Below are 20,121 nucleotides of genomic sequence, written 5' to 3' on the forward strand. Positions count from 1 at the left end.
GCCAACAATCTGAAGGAACATAACAGCAGATCCTTCCCATCATCTGGGAAAGAGCTTGATATAGCACAGAACTCGGCAGAACCTGCCTCAAGTTCTCTCCCACTGACCTGCGTGCAAATAAATAGGTAATGTTTCAAACCACTAAGTTTGTATAGTTTGCTCCACAGCAATGGAAGGTAAAATGGAAGGTAAACACAGGTCTGCTTCTGTTTAGCTAGCTGTCCCAGTAATGTTCTGTACTGTCACTGTACCATTTCGGTATCGGGTTTCACATTGTATTGGCTTGTCCTGGCTCCCTGGTTTTGAAGGTGAGAGACCAGTTTTTGGTGGTGGCTGGCTGTGGTTTGTCCATGATGACTGGATTCTGGATCTGAAGCTTTGGCAGGAACCTAACAGAAGCAAACCAATTAATGCACTCTGTCAGGTCCCCTGGGGCCTGGAATTCTCCCTACTCTTCACACACACTTCCTTCCCTTTCCCTTGGCTTATTTTCTGGTGCTTCATGGCATTGCAATCGAAGTTAACTAAATAAAAGCAGCTAGTTAAACAAGGGTTTTGATGGCCGGCGCTTTGGTCCCCCTTTGTGTAGCAGCAGCTTCAGTTCGCTGTGGCAGGCAGGGCAGCAGGGCCCTCTGGGCTATCATGTTTCTTTTTTTTTTTTTTTTTTTTTTTTGGCCAGTCCTGGGCCTTGGACTCAGGGCCTGAGCACTGTCCCTGGCTTCTTCCCACTCAAGGCTAGCACTCTGCCGCTTGAGCCACAGCGCCGCTTCTGGCCGTTTTCTGTATATGTGGTCCTGGGGAATCGAACCTAGGGCCTCGTGTATCCGAGGCAGGCACTCTTGCCACTAGGCTATATCCCCAGCCCTGGGCTATCATGTTTCTGTACAGCAGAGCCCCAGGATACTTGGACAGAGTCAGAGCACTTAACATGTTGATAGGTGTTGCCAAACAGCAACTGCAGAGTGCTGTCCCCATTTCTGCTTTATGTTGCTCTGCACTGGAACTTCCAAGGAATGGACTATAATAAGCTCTCTATGGTGGAAAAAGGGCAAAGGAACTGGCAAAGTGAGCCAGTTTGGGCTGCAGCCAGTGATTGCCACATTCAATCCTGTGTGTGTGTGTGTGTGTGTGTGTGTGTGTGTGTGTGTGTGTGCATGTGTGCACACATGGGCATGTGGTGTGGCTCTCCCTGGGTTTACCCATTCTCTCTTGCCTCACTGACTTGGCTGTGCCTCACACCTGCCAGTGGGGTCTACAACCCTGGCTCTGGGTCATCGAGGCTGGGTCCTTTCGAATAAGCACGTCCCTATGTATTCATGAACTCATAAGAAAATTAACCATGATTCTCTAATACCATTTAAGATCAAGCCCAAACTCAAAACTTTCTCCTGTTGTCATGCCCCCCCCCACCTTCTACAGCCAATCCACCCTAAACCACATCTCTAGAACAATGACCTCTGAAGTAGTCAAATCAGTTGTCCTATATAGATCCACATTCTGGATAAAGATTATCTTCATTTCCATTGTAGTTGAGTTTGGCCATATGATAAAGAAGTGTTCAGTGAGCTACATCTGAAGATCTTTAGCTGCTTGAAACTTGGGTATGATGGCTGGAGCTCTAGCATCCACTTTAGACCTGAGTATCAGGGTTGGCCTCCAGGAGTGATAGTGGCAAGGATGGAAAGAGCTTCATGAAATGGCCGTGCCAGCTCTGTTTGCCTACTTCCCTGCCTCTAACTTGTGAATATTAACCTGAGTGCTTACACCACTGGGCTGGCCAGATTGAATCTCAGCTAGTAGAGGCCAGGCCGAGACAGAGGAAAACCTTGTATTAGCCTGGAAGAGGTGTCACTTGCTCTCTGCGTGCTTCCTCCCTGTGGGGCTCTCAGGTGCCAGCATACCTGGAGAGGAGGCCAGTGCTATCCAGCACCTTCCCTACAACCTACACTGGAGAGACTTGGCGGGCAGGGGATGCAGGCAGTGTGGCTTTGCCATGTGCAAGTGGACACCGAGGGATGCAGCTGAGGGGTCACTGCAAGAGCAAGGTGAGATTGAGCTAAAATTGGGTTGCACCCCTTCATTTTCTCTAGTCAAGATGGGGTTTCAGGGTGTGGAAAAGTGCACTCGCAAAGTGGAGGAAACCAAAAGAGGTTTGTGTGTGCAGGCCTCACCTCCTGCCCCCTGGTGGAACCAGAGCGCTCCGCTCCTGCCCCAGGCACCTGGAGACAGTCTCCCAAGAGGTGACCTTGTGCTGCCATTTCTGATCCTTTGGCTATTCCCTTGGGTGTCAAATGTGTGGTTCTCCAAGGATCTGATGACGTCTTTCCACCTCAACAGAGCAAAGATGTGGACCCCTGTTCTAAGAGGCCAAGCACTTGTTTGGCTAAAGGAAGTTTCAGTTATATTTGAGCCTCTGGTCTAACTACACACAACTATATAGATAGGTATCCGTAGGCATATAGGCACACATGTAAGTGTGAGGGTACGGCTGACCCTTGTTAATTGCTTCTGTTGCTCTTTCAGCTATAAAGAAGGCAGAGGCAGGGCAATCTCAGTCTGAGGCTGGCCCCAGGAAAAATGCATAAATCTCTATTTGAAAAATAGCTACAAAAGGGCTTGTAATATTTATTGCTTCCCTAATTCCAAACTGCGCACATGTGTGTAATGTGTGTGTGTATGTGTGTTAGAGAGAGAGAGAGAGAGAGAGAGAGAGAGAGAGAGAGAGAGAGAGAGAGGCAGGCAGGCAGACAGACAGACTAGGGATTGAACTCATGGCTTGCTAGGTATCATCTGAGCCACACCCCACAGCATTTTTTACTTTAGTTTGCTTCTCATAAAGGGCCTCTTTCTTTTGCCCAGGCTGGTCTATGAGTACTCCCCTTACCTCTACCTCCAGAAGCTGGGACCATAGGCTTGAGCTCCCACACTTGTCTTTTTTATTTTTAAGGGTCTTGTTAACTTTGTCTAGGCTGACCTCAAACTATGATCTTTCTATCTCCCTCCCATTCCCAACGAGCAGGGATAATGGACATGCACCGCCACGTCAGCTTCCCCATTACAAATGCTTTGAGGGTAGAGGTTATGCTTATTATTTGTTCAATTCAACAAGCAGAACTGAATTTCTGTCGCATGCCAGGTATTTCTAGGTACTGTGTTACCAGTGAATAAACAAATGTCAACAAGGTCAGTCCCAGGTTGCAGAAAGTGAGGAAAATGGAGATGAATTCTGAGTTCAGGAACTTCTGTTTAATAAGTTTTAAAGTTATACTATTAAGCATATTTTGTTGAAACTGTGACAAATTGGCACCCCCTTTTTTTCCCTGGTCCTAAGGCTTGAACTTGGGGTCTGGGCACTGCTCAAGGCTAGCACTCGACCACTTGAGACACAGAGCCACTTCCTGCCTTTTCTGAGTAGTTTATTGGAGATGAGAGTCTCATGGACTTTCCTGCCCAGGCTGACTTTGGACCAAGGTTCTCAGATCCCATCCTGCTGAGTAACTAGGAATACAGGCGTGAGCCACTGGTGCCAGGCTGCTTGGCTGATTTTGTTGGTGGGAGCTGGCTGGAAGATAATAAGTGATCTTGCAACTTAGTACTTTCCCAATTTGAATTTAGGTGTGCATGGTACAAATGCCCATGGCCTAGTTTTGGAGAGGAGAATGGCCAGCAGTCAGGAAGTGTGGCGGGGAGCCAGTGCCCATATTCCCGGCATTGCAGGGTCTTGCAGTCCCCGGTCACTGGTGACAGGAAAAGGGTGCTCTTCTAGAAAGAGGTGTAATAGCGGGAACCTCTGTTTAATCTGCTAAGATAAACTGAGATTTTGAGCAACAAGTGCTGCTCTGAATCCAGCCTACCCCTCTCCCTCCTGCACTGAGGTCCAGTGCACCGGAGACATGGATTCTGCCCATCTGCTCACAATTGTGTGAGCATTCTCTCTCTCTCCAGTCATAGGGCTTAAACTCAGGACCTGGGCACTGTCCCTGCACTTTTCTGCTCAAGGCTGGTGCTCTACCACGTTGAGTCACAGCTCCACTTCCAGTTTTCTGGTGGTTAAATGGAGATAAGAGACTCATGAATTTTCCTGCATGGGCTGGCTTTGAACCATGATCCTCAGATTTCAACATCCTGAGTAGTTAGGATTACAGGCAAGAGCCACTGGTACCTGGCTTCTTGTCTTAATTTTTCATGTGTTTTTAACTCCATTGCTAACTGTCTTTCAAGTTTCCACAATAATGTCATTCTCATTCCTCATACAATTGCCAAAGAAGGTATTTGGTATTTAGATAATTTTAGATATTTAGATCTGAGGATGGAAGCATAGCACATTCCAAGCCTGTGGTTTCTATTGGATACCATTTCAAGGTAGCCACACACCAAATGCATATCCAGGGGTGGAGAAAGAGCACCCCTATCATCAGAAGAGTTGCACAGTGCCCACCTTGGCTCCCAGACCCCCAGGGGACAGTCTGCAGGTGATTTCCTCATTATTTTTCATTTTTCTTTTGTTGGTCATAGGGCTTGAACCCAGGGTCTGGATGCTGTTCCTGAGCTCTTCAGCTCAAGGCTAGTGCTCTATCACTTTGAGCCACAGCTCTACTTTTGGTTTTTGAGTGGTTAATTGGAGATAAGAGTCTCATAGGGACTTTTGTGCCTGGGCTGGCTTTAAACGGTGATCCTCAGATCTCAGCCTCCTGAGTAGCTAGGATTACAGGCATCAGCTACTGGCACCAAGCTCACCTTATTTTTAAACACCTAATAAATAGTATGTGATATATATATATATATATAGAGAGAGAGAGAGAGAGAGAGAGACAGAAAATAAAGCATATACAATAATATATTCATTCATGAGCCTACCATCCAGCCCAAAAGATGTATCACAAATAATTTATTTCTATTTCTTTTCTCCTATGTGACTTTCTCTTGTGCTTTCTTCCTGCTTCCCTTTGAGAGGTAATATTTTACATTTTGTATTTGCTAAAACATACATCTTGCAATTGGTATCTATATCTATATACAACATATTGCTGAATTTTTTTTGGCCAGTCCTGGGGTTTGAACTCAGGGCCTGGACACTGTCCTTGAGCTTCTTTTTTGTTCAAGGCTAGCACTCTATCACTTGAGCCACAGTGCCACATCCAGCCTTTTGTGTTTATGTGGTACTGAGGAATCAAACCCAGGGTTCGTGCATGCTAGGCAAGCACTCTGCCACTAAGCAACATTTCCTAGCCCTGTATTGATGACATTTGCTAACCTTTCCCTCCAACAACAAAAAGTTTATTATTTGTTTCTTGGGTTTTTTTTACTGCAACTTTCTTTTCTTTAATTAGTTTATTGTCAAAGTGATGTACAGAGGGGTTACAGTTTGATATGTAAGGTAGTGAGTACATTTCATATCAAACTTGTTAACTCCTCCCTTATATTTTTCCCACCTTCTCTCCTCCCCAATTCCCTCCCTCCAGTTGTACAGTTGATTTACAGCATACTGTCTTCTAAGTATTGCTGTTGCATTCTTGAGTTTTCATTGTGATAAAAATCTGTGGAGTAAAACTTGATTTTATCTACTCTTCAGTGGATAATCAGCAGCACATTAGCAATGTCGTGCAACCATTAGCATTGTTTCTAAAACCTTTCCTCTCTCAAACATTAAGCAATAATGCCCCCTCCTGTTCCCCCTGGCAGCTTCTAATCTACTTCCTTCTCCATAAATTGCCCATTGAGATCTTTAATAGAAGTGGGTTCTATAATACTTGTGCTTTAGTACCTGGATTCTTTCATTTAGTATGTGTTCAAGGTTTATTCATATTGTAGTATGTATATGCTCTTCATTCCTTTTTGTGGGTTAAAAATATTTTTCCCCAGAAAACACACACACACACACACACACACACACACACAGAGTGAGAGAGAGAGAGAGAGAAAGAGACACACACACACAAAGAGAGAGTTGAGAAAGAGTTGTTGGTGGTTGTGGGTCTTGAACTCAGGGCCTGGGCACTATCCCTGAGCTTTTTCTGCTCAAGGTTAGCACTCTTCCACTTTGAGCCACAGTACCTACCACTTCTGGTTTTCTGGTGGTTAATTGGAGATAAGAGTCTCACGCACTTTCTTTCCCAGGCTAACTTTGAACCATGATCCTTAGATCTCAGCCTTCCTAGTAGCTAGGATTGTTACAGGTGTGAGCCACCAGCGCCCAGCTTCCAGAATAACTTTGATCAATTAGTAAACGAATAGTTTTTGAAAACATCCTACAGTCTATGACAAGGATCAGGTGTTAAGGAATAAACAACAAACATAAAGACCACATATAGTAAAACTTTTCATTTGCCTCAATAAATCCACCGTTTCTCTAATTTAGGCAGAGGTTAGAGCAAAAGATGACATTTGTTATAAGGGTGGATTACCAAATGGGAGTTCTGTGCTCCTAATCTCACTGGCATCCCCTTCTAGGCACATTATAGAGCATGTCCATGTCAGCGCTTGCCCCTGAGAGTTACCAGCGGATGGCTCCTGCTTCTCAACAGAAGTAAAATGGAAACCTTGTTTGTGTAACAGGGGCAGATATTTGACTAAAATAATGTCTCACTTCTATTTGGAATAATTAATGACTATAAAACCTCAAGAATCAGGACCCTTGTGGACAATCTGTGCAACAACCACCCCCTACACTTTCAACTACTTAGAATTATTTTTCTTTTCTTTTCCAAACAGCCATCTGTGAACAAATAGTTGCAGTTTACTGATTGCAGATCGGAGAGATTTCAGCATCAGAGAGATGTCCACACAGGAGAGGGAAATGGTTATGAAAAAAAAATGCTTTCTTTACAGCGCTCCATAATCTAGGCTGTGTAGCAAGTTTGAAATAACTCAAGGAAAGGTCTTTTTTCATGTTAAAATCCTTTTGAATAGTCAGCTTGGAAATCCTCTCCTGCCCAATTCTGCCCCACTGCTGATTTCTGGAAACACTTTGGTAGGGACATGGGGTCATGAGCTTGCCAGATTTCTTAAGGGTTTATAAAACCACACCATGGGAAAGCCAGGAGTGAGGCAAGAGCTCTGCTCTTGACAGGGGCTTGGTCTGTGGCTTTGTTACTGGAAAATACCAGTGACCTTGTGTGTAAACACAGTGGTTACAAATTAAGAAGGGGTGGTGTAATATCTAGATACATAAAAGGCTCAGCAGAGGTCCCCAAAATACTGCTGTCTCTTCCTGAGGAAGACAAGCTGAAGATGAGGTAAGTCCACAGCACCCCAAATCCCTTTCTTGGTGTATACCATAGAAAAGCCTATGAAACTATTACAGAGAAACAAGGTACTTGGTTGAACTGCAGAAGGAAGATGGTGTGTTAGGGCCTCTCCTTTTCTGCATCCCAAGAGGCTATATTCAGACAGTGCTGCCTTTTCCAGAAGATGGAATTGTTTTCCTCTGAGTTACAAAGTCTTCCTTTTCACAGGGGTGCAGCTGCCTGGTATTTTGATTACATTTATTAGCAGATATTTTCCCTCTTTCTTTTCACCCTGTAGTTCTGGGGATCAAATCCAATATTTTGCATGTACTAGGCAAGTGCTATACCACTGAGCTCCCCCCATCTTTTACATTATTATTAATTTTTTATCTTTTAATTTTAATTATTGATGTGTGTGTGTGTGTGTGTGTGTGTGTGTGTGTGTGTGTGCGTGTGCACGTACATGCCCTGGTCCTGGAGCTTAAACTCAACTCAGGGCCTGGGCATTGTCCATGAGATTCTTTTGCTCAAGGCTAGCTTTCTACCAGCTTGAGCCACAAGGCTACTTCTGCCTTTTTCTAAGTAGATTATTGGAAATGAGTCTCATGGACTTTCCTGTCTGGTCAGGCTTTGAACTATGATCTTCAGATCTCAGCCTCCTAAACAGCTAGGATTACAGTGAGCCACCAGCATCCCACTTCCTTTTTATTTTTATTTATTTTTGGCAGTGGGGTTTCACAGGCAGTCTACCACTTGAGTCCCTTTGCTTTTATTATTTTTTGTAAGGTCTTGCATTTATGCCAGGGCTCAACAGGACCATGATCTTCCTATTTATAATCCCCACATAGCTGGGATGATAGGTGTGTATCCCCATGTCCAGCTTTTTATTGGTTGAGATGAGGTCTTGGTAATTTTTTGCTTAGGCTGGTTTGGACCATGATCCTCAGATCTCAGCCTCCTGAGCAGCTAGGTTTACAGGTGTGAGCTATTGGCACCTAGCATCATTCCTAATTTAATGTTTCTTGAACAGAGCCAGAAACATAAAGCCACTTAGGGGTGCGACTCCATATCTCTGAAGCTTACATGTAATTCCTAGCAGCAAAAATTTCCAGAAGCTGGGTGTGCTCAGAAGCTCTTCAGTGTGTGTGTGTGTGTGTGTGTGTGTGTGTGTGTGTGTGTGTGTGTGTGTGTGTGTGTATGGTGTGTGTGTGTGTTCATGTGCTTGTGCACTGTAAGGCAGGGAGGCAGTTTTGCAATCCTTTCTGACCTCTCTCTGCAGTGCTCTGGCAGCAGTTACTGCCCTCCTGCTCTGGGGACAGCTATTTGCCGTGGACTTGGGCAATGATGTCGACATTGCAGGTAGGCCTTCAGGTCTGGGCAGGGGCTATGCAGCTCTTGCTCTGGTGGGTTCTGCTTTGGCCCTGTGGGATCTGTAGTCTTCCTTGGAGAAGGCCCAGCTCTCCCTTCCCATCCTCTCCCCTCCTAGAGATAAGGGGAGATGGACTTTCTCATCTCCTTCGGGGAGAGGGAAGATGCTGAGCAACTTTCTCCCATCTAACTTTTTGTTGGTCTCTGGGAAGCATTTTGGAATACGAACTTCCTGTTCTTTTTCCATGCAGATGACAGCTGCCCAAAGGCCCCTCAGATTGCGAATGGCTACGTAGAGCACTCTGTTCGCTATCGGTGTCAGACAAACTACAGACTGCGCAGTGGAGGAGATGGTAAGACCGGGATGATGGTAAGGGAGGGGAGGGTGGTCCTACTCACCCTGTGGGTAGCGTGATGGACAGGGCCATGTGGCTGGTCAGAAAGAACATTTGTACCGCTTGGAGGCAGGAGAGTTAGCTTGTGAGTTTTGGTCACTAGTACGTGATCCTTGAGAAAACGAACACTTTCAGCTCTGAGTTTCCTTGCTAAGGGGAGGTGATGCCCTGTAGCCCACCTGTGGTCAAGCAGGTCCGTATCTATGAGAGAAGATGTGGGAGAGGAACAAATAATGACAGCAGGGAGCTATTATCCAGTGAGCAGGATGCTCACAGCACTTTCAATGTGCTTCACATTTGTTTAAAGTCCACTTAGTGCTCTCAAACGCTAGGTGACCTGTCATGTCTAAGATCATGTAGCCTGTGAGAGTCAGGATGTGAGCCCTCATCTCTACCTGTATCTCTTGCCGTGACTGCCATGGCCGCTGTCCTTCCTGTGTCTAACTGGACTTGAAGTACGGTGCTCTTCCACTTCATCTTCCTCTTCCTCCTCCTCCTTGCACCATCCTTTTCTTCCGCTTGCACCATTTTAAGTCTTCTCTTTTTCCTCTTTTGAGATAGGCTCTCATTATGTATCCCAGGCTGGCCTTGAATGCACAATCATCCTGCCTTAGCTCTCAAGTGCTAAGATTACAGGCAGGTATCTCTAATGCTTCTCTTTAAGTATCTTTTCTTCCTGTGTTAGGTCCAGATTTGATTTTTCTCTGGGCTCATCTCTTGTTTGTTTCAGGTGTGTATACCTTGAACAGTGAGAAGCAGTGGGTGAATGAGGCCGTCGGAGAGAAACTTCCTGAATGTGAAGCAGGTGGGTCCTGACCTATCAGTGCTTGGGCTGGCATGTAGGCTGTAAAGTTTCAGAGCCCTTCCCTTAACCATACAAGAAGCCAGGTGAGGGGTGGGGGAGAACCTCAGCAGTGGAGCAGGCAGGACTGAGACCTAGGGAGGGAGGAGGTGACTCCCAGTAGAGTTCAGTGAGCATCATGTACACTGAGGGCTTGGTTGAATGCAGATTCCACTGCCTTGGCCAGGAGGCTCTGTGCACACAGAGGTTCTGCCTAGAGAGTGCAGGCTGAGGTGAAGTGAACACCAGAAAAAGTGGAGGCAGGTAAGTGAAGCTTAACCACAGGGGGACAAAGGAGCAGACTGGAGGTGGACGGGGACTCCAGTTTTGTTTCTACCTCTTGGTAGAGAGGACTTGGTCCTTCAACTATCAGTGGTACAGGACTGCCAACCTGCCTTGAAGCGATGAGAGAGAGAGAGAGAGAGAGAGAGAGAGAGAGAGAGAGAGAGAGAGAGAGAGAGAGAGAGAGAGAGAGAGAGAGAGAGAGAGAGAGAGAACACCTTACACAGCTCCCAGACTTCAGGGAACTGGAAACTCCTTGGTGGTAGTGTTTCACTATAGTTTATCAGCCCTGGGTTTAAACATCTTGGCATTGTGTATTTCTTCTTGAGTTAGAAAAGGAAGAAACAGAACTCTCCAATGGGAGAAGCTGTCATTTAAACTGCAAACACTGGACTGAGATGAGCAGATAGTAAAAGCAGAAGGGAACATATATTTCTAGCTCTGAAAAAAGAGGATGATACCAAGAGCAGCAATGTCTGCTGCTTGTACCCAGCCTTCCTCTCAGTTCTGCTCATGGGTTCTTGCTCTCCCTGACAGTATGTGGCAAGCCCAAGTACCCTGTGGATCAGGTGCAACGCATCATTGGCGGCTCTCTGGATGCCAAAGGCAGCTTTCCCTGGCAAGCCAAGATGGTCTCCCGCCACAATCTCATCACAGGGGCCACACTTGTCAACGAACAATGGCTGCTGACCACAGCCAAAAATCTCTTCCTGAATCACACAGAGAATGCCAATGCAGATGACATTGCCCCGACCTTGAAACTCTATGTAGGGAGAAATCAGCTGGTAGAGATTGAGAAAGTCATTGTCCACCCAAACCGCTCCATAGTGGACATCGGGCTCATCAAACTGAAGGAGAAGGTGCCGGTCAATGGGCGGGTGATGCCCATCTGTCTGCCTTCCAAAGACTATGTGGAAGTGGGGCGCTTAGGTTATGTGTCTGGCTGGGGGCGAAACAGCAACTTTAGGTTTACTGAGCGTCTTAAGTATGTCGAACTGCCCGTGGCTGATAAACAGAAATGTGTGATGCACTATGAGGGCAGCACAGAGCCTGAAAAGAAGACTCCCAAGAGCCCCGTGGGCGTGCAGCCCATCCTGAATGAGCACACATTCTGTGCCGGCATGTCCAAGTACCAGGAAGACACCTGCTATGGCGACGCAGGCAGTGCCTTTGCTGTTCATGACCTGGAGCAGGACACATGGTACGGGGTGGGGATCTTGACCTTTGACAAGAGCTGCACAGTGGCAGAGTACGGCGTGTACGTGAACGTGCGATCTGTCCTGGGCTGGATTCAGGAAACCATAGCCCACAACTAAGGTGAAGTTGGCTGGCAGTTGGCTCTCAGTGGGGCAGGCTAGAAGGTTTTGCCAGGCAGCAAGATTTTCCCCTGGAAAGAAAGTGGACAGGATGGGATGTGGTGGGGAGCGATGGCATCAGCCTTGTCCTGTTGGGTCAGTCAATAAAGAGCTTGCTTCTCTGTGCTGTTTGCAGCCTGGGCCCTTTGTGTTCTTTCATTTTTGGTGTAGTCTTTACTTGGGAGCATGGCAGAAGCCAGCCTAAGCTGCCTGGAAATTCCTAAGGTGATGTAATCTATCTAGTTTGGGTCTGTTTAAAGACAATCCCTGGGCTCTTCTTATGATATCCTCTGCCTCTTGGAGTGTGTGGATTAGGAGAAAAAAAAGGTCTAGGCAGCCATGCACTGGATTGCGGTTCAAAGCCAACTCAGGCAGCAGAGTCTGCAAGACCTTTTTTTTTTTTTTTTTTTGCCAGACCTGGGGCTTGAAATCAGGGCCTGGGCTCTCTCGTTGAGCCTCTCTGTACTCAAGGCTAGTGCTCTACAACTTGAGCCACAGCACCACTTTTGGCTTTTTCTGACTTTTTTTGGAATAAGAGCCTCATGGACTTTCCTGCCTGGGCTGGCTTTGAACTGTGGTCCTCAGATCTCAGCCTCCTGAGTAGCTAGGATTATAGGCATAAGCCACTGACACCCAGCTTGAGAGCTTGTTTGCAGGTTCTAGCAGGGGAGCATAACTACTCGTATACCCTTGACCAAAGGCCAGTCTTCCTCTATCGGGGATAGTCTTCCTCTTCGACTGAGCGCACATTAGGGAGGAAGGGGACACCTGCCTAGCCAGCCAGATCAGCCGAATCAACCCTGGCGATCAATGGGGTGACAGATGTTGCAGCCAGATCGTCCTCACATCCTTGTGACACTGTTATAACCACAGAAAGCTGAAAGTGGAGCTGTAGTTCTAGTGGCACTAGCCTTGAGCACGAAAGCTCAGAGCACAGCACCAGGCCCAGAGTTCAAGCTCCAGGATTGCAAAAACAAACAAAAAACCAAAAACAAAAAAGCTGCAGGCTTGCTAAGGAAAATGCTAGCCTAAATGCTAGTGCTAAAGCATTTTGATGCCTATAGTATTTGAATTGTGTTCCAACCTACCAGTGTCCCAGAAAATAAAATAAAGCATCACAAAGGCAGGAGCTCTGTATCTGTTGGGTCTAAATTGCAGCCCAGCCTAGATTTGCTGAATGCTTTAAGCTCCTGGGCCATCAATAGTTCCTGGGCTTTTCCATGAGGGGCTAAAAGGAGGTGCTCGATAGGCTCCTATCCATGCCACTGGGGACTCTGCAAAGAGTGGGTATCCTTCTCAGCATGAGGTGCTCTTCCTATTCTGTTTCTTCTAAGAAAGATGAGTATCTTTTCTGGCCATTTTCTTGCCATGGTTCTTTGTCTACCTGTTTCACATGCTGCTCCTCATGGTATAAAGGGCCAAAAATCTCACAGGATCTGACCTCCACAGTGATGTTTTCTCCCAGATTCACTGTTAGAGCCAGCAGACCAACAGAGGTCCAGACCTAGATTCTAGAACTTCGGAAGGAAGTTAACATCAAGAGACTGAAAAATAATATAAATGTTGCAAAAAGCTTCTCAGAGTACAGCCATAACCTCCTCAGTAGTATTGTCAGCATAACCTTTTCTGGAGGAGCAAACCACCTAGATTTCTGAAGAATTCAGTGGTTTCTGGTCACTAATCAGGAAGGAAACAAAAAAGAACATGGCTGGCATTTTCTCCATCACTTGTCTTCTCTGCCTTCCTCCCCAGCAGCCCCTTCTGCTGTCCTGGGCCCTGCGGCCCTGCCTGGGTTCCAGCACCAGGAGTGGTTAGCTCTCTCATCTCCTGCTGTGGGGTCCAGCCTTGAGCCTTTTCCCTCGTCCCTGTTCACATACCCCACACCTTGCTGAGACCTGAATGCTTAAGCACTGCCTTTTTCCTTGACCAAGAATCATTTGTATTCACATAGCATGCACTCAACAAGTACTTGTAGAATGGAAAATAAAAGATGATCTAAATTTAAATCTGGATTTCAGTGAGACTCCCTATGAGAATTTTATGCAAGTTCTGAGTTTTTGTTGGTATCTGAACCCTTACCACATACAAAATACTGTGTGAGTCAAGCAAAAGAACAGAAGACTTGACCAACAGTGAGTTAGGCAAAGACAACGTTTTATTCTTTCATAGAAATCTGGAGGGATGCAGGGCTGGAGTCCATTCAAGAGTCAACGACACCTTCAGAAACCAGGCTCTTTCAGTGGTTCTTCTTAGAATGTTCACTTTTCTTATCCTGAGGCTCACTGCCTCATGGGCCCAAGAATGAATGTGGCTCCGTGAAAAAAAGCAGGGAGTGAGGTAGAAAACAGGTGGTAGTGAAAGGGCTTTGTTTTTGCCTTCATTTTGGAGTTGGTCTGTTATGCCCTTTGCTTGTAAAAGCCCCCAGCAGCCCTTCTTCTGGGCTACACTAGCCAGCATTAAGCCCATGATCACCTCCTGGAGAGAAGCATCTGGCAATGGGCTGGACTTTCAGTGACTCAAGTCCTCAGCTGCCAAGCAGGTTACAAGCTGGTGGGCACCGTACTCCAGCCCTGTGTCCATCTCTCATTCTGGAGCTCCAAGACCAAGAGCTGCCACGATGTTTGAGAGAAGCACTAGCCTTCTAAACGTTGCACCAGCGGGACTCTGGGAGACCAAGGATTCTTCCAAAGTCATTAAAACTAGCAAACCCATAATGATGCTTTGGCCCTTGAAATTAAATTTCTGGCTTCAGCAACCCTTGTCTTCTGGGAGAGATCTTCCCCTTCCTTCCTAAAGGCACATAGTTTTTTGCTTACCCCAAAATGTATGGGGCATTGTAAAGATTCAAGTTCTACTTCCTGGGTGATTTCATAAGCTGTAGCTAAATGAGCCTACCAGGACAGTGTTTTGAAAGTCTGAGTAAAAAAGGCCCCCAAATATAAGAGACTTGCCTGAATTATTTCAAGAGAAACTGGAGCAATAGGATCTGGATGTGAGAGACCATGAAGGACATATGAATGCAGGAGTGGGTAAGGCAAGAGTACGTGTGTGTGTGTGTGTGTGTGTGTGTGTGTGTGTGTGTGTGTGTGTGTGTGTGTGTGTGTGTGTGTACATGCTGTGCATAGATGTACAAATATACCTAAGGTAGAAAATAAGCATTTCTGTTCTTATGGGACTGGCTGTCCATTTTACTTATACATTAGGAAAACTCGGTTAAACTACGTTGTACTCGCAATGTTTAAGTAGCTTCTGTCTTATCCTAAGAGATAAAGAAAAGCACAGCATAAAGGGAAGACAGAAAAATCACCCTGGGAAAAACAGTGCCATGGCTCAGCTCTGAGGCTCTCAGGAAGCAGAAGCTCAGGGGCTGGGTGTCACACCTCCCTGCTGGGACGTGAACCACGCCCCTGGGGGAACCCCAGCAGACAGCGCTGCTGGCTATAGGTACGGTTTCATCTGCCACAGCCATGGATGTGCTAAATGTCTTGATAGAGAAGGTCATACTTGGGGATATTCTTGGGATCAATAGGACTTTGGACAATAAGCTTTCCCCTCATTGCTCCCCGATAGATTACTTCAACCAAATCTATGAAGTCTTGTTTAGTTTTGAAACTTCCCACAAACTTAGTATGATCCGGAGACCTAGATGGCACAAAAAAGAAAGAATCCTCAGAATTGTTCCCAATTACATGACAAAGATTTGCAGGATAAACAAATAGCTTTGTTAGTTTCTTCTTGTCTGGGAAACTTTCCATATCCACGTTTGATTTTCCCAACAATACATAACTAAAATCACTGCTGGAAGCCACTAAAATCAAAGCCCTGATGTGTGAAGAATTCCTTTATTCACTTTGCAAATCATTATTCCGTATGGAATTCCGTATTGGAATTAGGGTGGGCATAGTTTGGTATCATTGTGCAAAGCCCATTAACTACTCACAGCCTACCAAGTTCTTGTCACTTATATTTTTGCATTTTGGGTATTAATTACAGATTCTTTTCTTAAGAAAAAAATAAAACCACCAGCAAAGCAAGAAGTCATCTTTTAGTGTATATCCTTCGAATCTTATGTATGACTGTGTATATTCACTTGTGTTTTCATGGTAACAAACATCATGAACTATTTAGTACAGTGCTTTTCTTCAGCTAACATTGTTTCAGACACATTAAATTTGCATCTACACGCGAACCCTAGTACTTCCAAAACAACAACCAATATAATGGAACAAACAAAAAAAGACCTTTCAAAAAAAAAAAAAAAACCACCCCAAACCCCCCAAAACCCAAAGCAATCTTATCTACACCATTATATACGTTTCCTGGAAATACGATTACTGGTTAAAAAGGTCAAACACTTTTAAGGCATAAATTGTCCTCTAGCAAAGCCTTATCAAGCTAACATATTAGCTCTGTTCCAGGTCAATAAACAGTTTTAAAGGGCTGGGGATATAGCCTAGTGACAAGAGTGCTTGCCTCATATACATGAAGCCCTGGGTTCGATTCCCCAGCACCACATATACAGAAAATGGCCAGAAGTGGCGCTGTGACTCAAGTGGCAGAGTGCTAGCCTTGAGCAAAAAGAAGCCAGGGACAGTGCTCAGGCCCTGAGTCCAAGGCCCAGGACTGGCAAAACAACAACAACAACAACAACAAAAAAGCAGTTTTAAAAACACTTTAAAACAGACACCGCTTTGCTAGTTTTCAAACAGAGAATGACAAAGCAAGTATACCACAGTAAGAAATGACCAGGATTACTAAAAATTAGAAATTATTAGAATTAAGGATGCATTCAATAATAGTCATCACTGAGATGTGGACAGAATAGAGTGGAAGGCATAAGAATTTATGTTGTCTAACAGGCCTGGTCAAGAATGACTTCAAGGGCTCTGAACAGCATAAGATACTTGGCAAGAGAGAAATTAATCTTCATTTGCTACTTAGTTTTAGAAATGCCACTTGTCAGTCCCAAAAGTTTAAGAACTACATATTTTGTTTCAAGTAGAACTACTGATAAGTGTTTTATATCATGCACTTAGCTAATATATTTTTACTTCCTAGAGTTAAAAGAGGGCTAGTGCTTCACAAACTATATGGATCTTTCATATTTCAGCTGGAAATTAAAACATGCCAATCATACCCAAAGCAGTAATTTTGTACTACACTTCCACATAAAAAAGAGTGCATCAAATGAAGAGACAGTATTGACCAATCAAAAGACTTATAAAGCCAGCACCACAAATAGGTTAGCCACTGGGCTGGGAATATGGCATAGTGGTAAAGTGCTCGCCTCGTATACATGAAGCCCTGGGTTCCATTCCTCAGCACCACATATATAGAAAAAGACAGAAGTGGTGCTGTGGCTCAAGTAGTAGAGTGCTAGCCTTGAGCAGAAAGAATCCAGGGACAGTGCTCAGGCCCTGAGTTCAAGCCCCAGGACTGGCAAAAAACAAAACAAAACAAAATAGGTTAGCCACCAAACCTACTTTGATAAAGAAACTTTAATGACAGCGCTAACTCCAAAGATAACTTCACTTACCCATAATCTACTTTCATATGCTGTCCATTGAAGAAAAACACAGTAGAGGGAATATAACTGATGTCAAAATACTGGGTATAAACTGGAGTGTGGTCCACATCTACCAGGTATATAGCAGCCATTTTACTTAGGTCAGAAGAAGTCTTAGAAAGCTGTGAAAAACAGAGATGGAGGTTACAATATGAGAGACAGCTGTCTGGGTGTGAGGGTGTATTCTTGTAATCCCAAAATTTGGGAGGCTGAGGTAGGATGATCATTACTTTGAGGCCGGCTTGGGTTACATAGCAAGACCCCCCCCCACCCCCACTGCCCCCAACCAAGCAAATCTCCCGAACATTATAAGTCAGTGTTTCTTCTGTGAACCTTTTTTTTTTTTTTTCTTAAACTACAATAGGGTATTTTGTTTGAGAAAATTGCTGAACCAGGAATCTAGTCCTTTTGGCTCCCCATTAGATAACATGTAACCTTATTGTTGAAAAGCTGAATCAGTTGGTAGGGTTAAGAAAATGTCCTGGGGAAAGCATTCTTTTTCCTTTAATTTTCACTCATGTTTGACTGTTGCTATAAGTTAATCCATACTCATTTAAAGTGGGCTGTGGTATATATCATAGTGCTAAGACACTTGTCTTGCATGCACAAAGTTCCATCCTCCACACTGAAAAAGCCAAACGCAAATTCAACACTTAATTGAGAAATATGTAATGAAGATAGATATTCAAATCCTCCTCAGTCTCTTTCCTCCTGTAGAAGGTAATTATAACAGCAAATGCTTACATGAACTTCCTATGACCTAACAGTTTATGCTTGTTAATACAGTTAATCCTTACTGTGGTCTTATGAGATGTATGGCCTATTAGGAATCCCTATTTTACAGATGAGGAAACTGAGACACACTGAAGTTAAATAACCTAAGCTGCGCTCCTAAGGAGTGTGACTGAGATTTGAATTTTCACAGCTTATCTTTAGAATCTGTATCTCCCCCCACCTCCCTTTTTTCTCTTTTGCAATGTTGGTGATCAAACCATCACATTTATTTTAAAGCATACACTGCAAATTCTTACACCCAGAATACCCACACTTGATGACAGCAATAGAAATGGTGGGAGGTCAACATTCTTGATTTAGTCTCTGTCTATGATAGACAGGAATACAACTACTTATCCCATAATTTTCCTCCTTCCTAACCCCAGTATGAAGATGTGTTGTGGAATCAGAAGTTGCTACCAGGTACATTCTAGAAGCCTTACATGAGCAAAGAATAAGCAGCCAGAGAAACTGAGTTGCAATGTCAGCTCTGTAAATGAATGCATCTGATAGGAGTGGGAAATTCTTTGACCTTCCAGACATTTACTTCTGCCACTGGGAAATGGGACTACGGTTGCAAACAAGAAAATGCCCACAGACACTTGGTAATAATGTTTTCTGCTCTTCTACTCACTTGTTGGCAAAAGGTTTTGTCTTGTCATTTTTTGAAATAGTTTCTCTAAGTATTCTAGTCTGGAAATCACATTCTTCCTATCTCAGCCTCCTGAGTAATACAGGATTACAGGTATGTGCTGCCACTGGAAGGACAATGGGAGCACAATGGATCTGGGAGTTCAGCTCAGGTCAGCCACACAACCAGTTCTTAGTGAGGTTGTGCTAATGAATAGCAACACCAGACCCTGCCTGCTACCTGTCAAGTGCTTTGTAGATGTGGAAGTAAGAATATTGATTTTTTTCAATATTAAAAATCTTCATTTATTAAAAATGTTTACTTACAATATCATCTAGCTGGAGACAGACAGGATCCTCATCTCTCCCAAACCTGAGAACCAGCACCTTCTCCGCAGTGCTTTTTATCGCCTCGTCTACTTCTTTTTTGCTAGTCAGTTTGGGCAACAGGAAGCTCATCTTGAAATAATCCGAACTTAATCACCACTGTTAATCCTGAAATGAAGCTTCAGTGTTTAAATACAGTTAAATGCAGGAATCTTATTTGATTTGACTTTTTTTTTTTTTTTTTGGTCTGTCATGGGGCTTGAACTCAGGGCCTGGGTGCCATCCCTGAGCTGTTTTGCTCAAGGCTAGGGTTCTACCACTTTAAGTCACAGTGCCACTTCCAGTTTCCTGGTGGTTAATTGGAGATAGAGACTCTGGGCTGGGATGGGAATGTGGCTTAGCTGTAGAGTGCTTGCCTAGCATGCATGAGGGGCCCTGGGTTGGATTCCTCAGTACCACATTAACAGAAAAAGCCAGAAAAGGCTCTGTGGCTCAAGCGGTAGAACCCTAGCTTTGAGCAAAAAAAAAAAAAAAAAAAAAAGCTCAGGGACAGTGCCCAGGCCCTGAGTTCAAGTCCCAGGACTGGTTAAAAAAAAAAGTCTCTCAACAGTCTCTTGATCCTCAGATTTCAGCCTTCCAAGTAGCCAGGATTACAGGCATGAGCCACGGCCTACTTGTTGTTCAAGGTAGGTAAAGTATCTACGTGGTTTAAAGAGAGACATTATAGAAAAGCATTTGCGAAGTTCTTTGGCCCCTAGTGCTCATTTCTGAGGGTACCCACGGGAGACTCTACTGAAATACTGGACACTTTGAATGTCATAACTCACGCAGTGAAGACGCATATTAATAAAAAGCCACGCAGGCGGTGAGAATGTTTCCCCCACCAGTCACACTCGGTGAGGCTGACAGGCGTGAGCCTCCGGCGCCCGGCTACGCGGGTCACACGCGTCCACACTGCCCACAGAAGGCCCCGAGGAAACATACTTGTGCCCGCGGTGGGACTCGTGGTGCACAACTGCCAGGGCCGGTCCTCGCCAGGCCGCCTCCACTTCGGGGGCCCTCGGTCGGCCCCGACGCCCCTTTCGACCTCAAGCCGGGCAGCGATTTAACTCCGAGCCGCTGTCTAGGAACTCTCGTTGGAGCACCAAGAGGACGCGGAACAGAAACGGCAGCGCACGGACCCGGCAAAAACGAGCCACAGGGCGCAGCTCCCACACAGCCCACGCAGCCGAGCTCACGCTCACCAACCGCCACTTCTCCCCGGCTCCCGCCGGAAGTTGCAGCGCCACTTCCGCCCTTGGCAAACATGGCCGACGCCTTCCTTCCGCCCCACCTACAGGCGAAAGGCGGACTGTGA

The 20,121-nt window shown here is 45.2% G+C and overlaps 2 protein-coding genes across 3 annotated transcripts; one reads left to right on the plus strand and one right to left on the minus strand.

Moving 5' to 3' along the window:
- Positions 1-7,093: 7,093 nt before the first annotated feature.
- On the plus strand, positions 7,094-11,608 carry LOC125358221 (haptoglobin-like). The gene is made up of 5 exons (XM_048355199.1): positions 7,094-7,235; positions 8,506-8,585; positions 8,846-8,947; positions 9,720-9,794; positions 10,650-11,608. The coding sequence occupies exons 1-5, from the start codon at positions 7,231-7,233 to the stop codon at positions 11,426-11,428; spliced, it is 1,041 nt and encodes a 346-aa protein (XP_048211156.1). The 5' UTR covers positions 7,094-7,230; the 3' UTR covers positions 11,429-11,608.
- A 2,951-nt stretch (positions 11,609-14,559) lies between these two features.
- Positions 14,560-20,049, minus strand: Txnl4b (thioredoxin like 4B). Of its 2 annotated transcripts, none has more exons than XM_048355202.1 (4): positions 19,749-20,049; positions 18,765-18,932; positions 17,004-17,155; positions 14,560-15,109 (listed from the first exon to the last, which is right to left on the minus strand). In XM_048355202.1, the coding sequence occupies exons 2-4, from the start codon at positions 18,894-18,896 to the stop codon at positions 14,944-14,946; spliced, it is 450 nt and encodes a 149-aa protein (XP_048211159.1). In that variant the 5' UTR covers positions 18,897-18,932; positions 19,749-20,049; the 3' UTR covers positions 14,560-14,943. The 2 variants fall into 2 exon arrangements, with proteins under 2 accessions (XP_048211159.1, XP_048211158.1); XM_048355201.1 differs by having other exon boundaries at positions 18,765-18,943; positions 19,749-20,047.
- Positions 20,050-20,121: the final 72 nt, after the last annotated feature.

This window comes from Perognathus longimembris, chromosome 10 (assembly GCF_023159225.1).
Source record: "Perognathus longimembris pacificus isolate PPM17 chromosome 10, ASM2315922v1, whole genome shotgun sequence".
Taxonomy (NCBI): domain Eukaryota; kingdom Metazoa; phylum Chordata; class Mammalia; order Rodentia; family Heteromyidae; genus Perognathus; species Perognathus longimembris.

Coding starts and splice junctions, on each gene's coding strand:
- Txnl4b (XM_048355202.1), bottom strand. CDS start 18,896: ATGAGCTTCCTGTTGCCCAAACTGACTAGCAAAAAAGAAGTAGACGAG. Junction 17,156..18,764: donor GTCTCCAGCTAGATGATATT/GTAAGTAAACAT, acceptor TGTTTTTCACAG/CTTTCTAAGACTTCTTCTGA. Junction 15,110..17,003: donor CATATGAAAGTAGATTATGG/GTAAGTGAAGTT, acceptor TGTGCCATCTAG/GTCTCCGGATCATACTAAGT.
- LOC125358221 (XM_048355199.1), top strand. Junction 8,948..9,719: donor ACTGCGCAGTGGAGGAGATG/GTAAGACCGGGA, acceptor TGTTTGTTTCAG/GTGTGTATACCTTGAACAGT. Junction 9,795..10,649: donor ACTTCCTGAATGTGAAGCAG/GTGGGTCCTGAC, acceptor TCTCCCTGACAG/TATGTGGCAAGCCCAAGTAC.